The sequence below is a fragment of the Aulonocara stuartgranti genome (assembly GCF_965226115.1).
Source record: "Aulonocara stuartgranti genome assembly, chromosome: 22".
Classification (NCBI taxonomy): domain Eukaryota; kingdom Metazoa; phylum Chordata; class Actinopteri; order Cichliformes; family Cichlidae; genus Aulonocara; species Aulonocara stuartgranti.
The window spans coordinates 26,542,592-26,546,952 of NC_138957.1; the positions used below are offsets into that span (position 1 = coordinate 26,542,592).

Genomic DNA, 4,361 nt, shown 5'->3' on the forward strand with positions numbered 1-4,361 from the left:
TGTCCTTGATCCAACACAGCTGATTTAAATGGCTAAATTACCTCCTCAACATGTCTTGAACTTCTCCAGAAGCCTGTTAATGAACTAATCCTTTGATTCAGGTGTGTTGACCCTGGGTGAGATCTAAAACCTGCAGGACACCGGCCCTCGAGGCCTGGAGTTTGACACCCCTGGTTTAAACCGATGCATGAAACTATACATTTTTAGACATAAGTTGTAAAGTTGTGAGTATTTATTACATGGCGTGCTGCGGGGAAAAGCCTGTTGTAACATTTGAGTCTAAGGTTTATTTTTTTAGCACCTGACAGCCGTAAACACTCTGCATTCTCTTTTACGTGATTCAGTTTATTTTGAAAAGTCTCAACAGGATCTTGAGCTTTATTGTGAAAGGTTTATGTGGAAAATAAATAAGCGGACATGTGACGGTTTTACCGTCGTTGTTGCTAACGACAACGCATAAAAACAGGTGCCACTACAGTGACCATCAAAACGATGAAAAAATATTGCCGTAAACAGTTTGTTTTACGACACCAAACGATAGTGTAAAATGAAATGATAGACGTTTTTATTAGGGGTGTCAAATTATCGCGTTAATTGCGATTAATTAATTACAATGCTATTTAGCGCGTTATGTTTTTTAATCTCGTTAATCTAATTTTTAATCTCTTGACGTCATTGATTTTGTATGAGAGTTGCTATGTTATAAAATCCGTTTTTATGTGCTGGGCTCCTTGTGCTTGACTTGTTGGGGGTGGAGTCACGTCGTGAGGTCAAGGTGAGAAGTGGTGATTAGCTTACAGTGTGGATATGGAGGCGCATCTGAGAGTTGTTGGCCCAATGAACGGGAAATTTGTATTTCATAAACGCCCCGACGGCACCATTGACAAAGGTAAAGTGGTCTGCCTAGAGTGTAAGAAGGAGTTTGCTTACCACCGAAGCAGCTCAAGTTTGGCCTATCACCTCAACGCAAAGCACCCAGCCGCGAGTGCAGCAACAGCTAGCAGTGAAGACGTTAGCAATATAGCAAGCCAGAGCAAAGCTTTTCGCCAAACAAAACTAGAGAATACCCCTCGTATGAGCAAGTCTGCGACCGACAGGCTGACTAATGTTATTGCCAAGTGGATAGCGATGAACTGTAGGCCGATAAATATAGTAGAGGACGAAGGATTGACAGAGGTGTTGCAAATTGCGTCCATTGACCCGTCATACAAGCCGCCGTGCAGGACTACAGTAACGACCAAAATCAGCAAAATGTACGACGGCGAAAAGAAAAACAAACTTGAGATTTTGGCGGAGGATTCTCCCAACTGTGTTGCTATAACCGGAGATCACTGGACCTCAGCTGGCAACCACAGCTATTTTGGGGTGACTGGACACTTTATTGATAGTGAGTGGAACCTCAACTCATTTGCACTGACCGTCATGAGAACAGAAACCAGGCACTTTGCTGATAAATGCGCCGAACAGTTCCTCAAGGTAGCAAATGACTGGGGTATTGAAAACAAGATATCCACCATTGGCACAGACAGCGCAGCAAACATGCTGGCTGCTATGAGAGCACTTCCATATGAGCACATCGCCTGCAATGCTCACATTCTCCAGAGGACCATCACGGTATGTCTCGATAGCAGTGGTTTTGTCGGTGTACTGGCAAAGTGCCGCAAGATTGTTGGTCATTTTAAACAAAGCCCTGCGAGTACCACAGAACTTAACCAACAACAAGTAGCACTCGGAAAGAAGAGCGATCAACTTATACAGGATGTACCCACCAGGTGGAACTCGACTCTCGCAATGGTCTCACGCCTCCTATGTAACCGAGAGGCTGTCCAGGCTACGTTGGACCAACAGAACCACAGGTTGGTCTTGCCAACCGAAGCTGAGTGGGTGAAACTGCAGAGGCTGGAGCTCCTGCTTGAACCATGCAAGTAAGTTCAAATAAACACCTTCCCATTTTAATTATATAAACTACTGTTACATGTGTAAAATCAAAATTAATGAACATAACAAGGAACTTTTAAGGACAATTAAATTGGAAATCAGTTACACTTTGATTTAAATGAATCCAGCTAGGTTTATTTAGCAAACCTCTCCACCTCTGCAGGTATGTGACAGAGCTGCTGGGTGGTGAGGCCTACGTCTCTTGCTCTGTAGTGCTGCCTGCTTTTCGCCATCTGTACCGTGTCATGGACATTACTGATGATGATCCTGCCTACGTGGTGAAGTTCAAGAATGCCTTCCAGAAGGATCTGGCAGCACGACGAGCTAATGGCAACGAGATATGGTTCGAGGTGGCCACAGCATTGGATCCACGGTTTAAGGATTTGAAATGTCTTCCAAGAGAAAAGAGGGAACAGGTAGGACAATAAGGTTAAGCTGGACTAATGAGTCCAATTCATTATCAAATCAAACTTTTATTTATTATATGGAACACAAAGTTCTTTACAAGATTAAATAAAATAAAATAAAAAAAGCACTTAGTTTTAATCACAATCATTCATTCATTCATTCATTCATTCATTCAGGTGTGGACCATTCTGGAGAATATGCTCCAGGCAGCAGAGCCCAGAAGAGCAGATAGTCTCCAGCCCTCCACAGAGGATGATGGACCAGCTCAGAAGAAGAGGAGGAGCGAACTCCTTCTGGGGTCTGACTCTGACTCAGAAGATGGAATTGAGTCTGGAGAGCTGCAGCGCTACAGAGCAGAACCCAGCATCAGTATTGATGACTGTCCCCTGCAGTGGTGGTATGCTCACTCAGGAGTCTATGAAAAGCTGTCAGTCCTAGCACAAAAGTACCTGGCCTCCCCAGCTACCTCTGTACCCTGTGAGAGACTCTTTAGCCTTGCAGGCCACATAGTGCAAAAGAAAAGGGCAGCCTTGCTTCCAGAAAATGTTACCAGGCTGGTGTGTCTTAGCGACTGGCTGAGGAAGAAGAAATGAGACACATGTGGTCAGCATAGCTGCTGTGTCATTTGTAGCCTACTAGAATAGATTGCTTGATGTTCAGCACTTTTTTTTGTGATGGAAGAATACTTTGATGTGCTAACTTGCAGCACTGCAATGTCAGTTTTATTTTTCATTATCTGAAGCAGAGGAATTTCAGTGCTGTATTGCTCAGAAAAGAGCAACTCTGATGTGCTAACTTGCAGCACTTAATTTATTTGATTTTATTTGTATTTATTTTTCCACTTATTTTACAAAAGAATACAACAGTATGTAAATGGTTGCATCTGTTTAACGTTTGTTAAACAATAAATGACTTTATAAAGTCACTTTCTTTGTTATATCAGTCTTTTGGTCTGCCACAATAAGTTGAGGGCTTTCCTCAGCTATTTTTAGGTGAGATTAAAAAAGAGATTAATTAGATCAATTAATTAAAAATCATAATTAATTAATCTCTATTTTTTTTTAATCTCTTGACAGCACTAGTTTTTATATCATCATCCGATATATATCGTTATATTGAACAGCCCTACCTAATAGCTTAAACGGATTTATTTCCCCCTTACAAAAGTGCATTCCCTTATTTGCATTTTGGTTTCACTCGTTTAACAAGCAAATGTATTATTTCCTGTGGCAATACTGTTTGTACCATCTGATGTGGGACGCCATGGTTTATCTATACCTATAACTCTTGGGTTTAAGATCTCACTTTTATACTACTTGTTGTCCTAATATCACAATATCCTTTGCTGTATTTTGCAGGTAAAATGGACAAAGAAATAACTGAAATTCAGGCACTTTCACTCATATTTTGTAAGCTACAGAGAGCAGCGGTCTTGATATAGTCATCTGTGTTCCATCGGTAAGGAAGCAGGAAATTGGAAGTGACAGAAAGGTGTGTTTGAGTGGTTGCAGGTCATTTTATTGATGTCAGACGCGGAGTGAATGAATAGTGAGGCCCACTTAGGCCCCACTGGGATTCCTTTTATGTAGTGTCTATTAGGCGGGCGAGAGGTGGATGGCAGCGCTATACAGGCGAGTCTGTGTATGTGTGCAAGTATAGGAGACCGTAAACTCTAAAGCTTCTGAGGTCCCATGGGGTCTTAAGGATCAGACAAAGGAAACCAATGGGTACCCAAGGGACACCAATAAAGTCCCATTTCAGGAACACCCACACATAAAGTGACTGTACAGACTCGGGCAAGCTCCACGCACACACACTTGTGGCTCATTGTGTACCGGGTCATTCAAGGGTGCTCGACATAGACATGTTGTGTCTGGAGCTCTGCTTTTTTTATGGCAGTTTCACTGCAACAGACGTCCTCCTTTTCACTTCCACTGTACCGTGGGAATAAACACACATGGTCGTACAGATGAAATACTAACATGAGCAGCGTCTTAAACTGCTATCTGAGTGCT

At 42.4% G+C, this 4,361-nt stretch overlaps 1 protein-coding gene across 1 annotated transcript; it reads left to right on the plus strand.

Annotated features, from left to right (window-relative positions):
* Window positions 1-807: 807 nt before the first annotated feature.
* On the plus strand, window positions 808-3,412 carry LOC309698226 (E3 SUMO-protein ligase ZBED1-like; the record flags this gene model as incomplete). Its single annotated transcript, XM_082520525.1, has 3 exons — window positions 808-1,925; window positions 2,102-2,354; window positions 2,523-3,412. 3 exons carry the CDS (start codon window positions 808-810, stop codon window positions 2,937-2,939), a joined length of 1,788 nt encoding a protein of 595 aa, XP_082376651.1. The 3' UTR covers window positions 2,940-3,412.
* Between the last annotated feature and the right edge of the window lie 949 nt (window positions 3,413-4,361).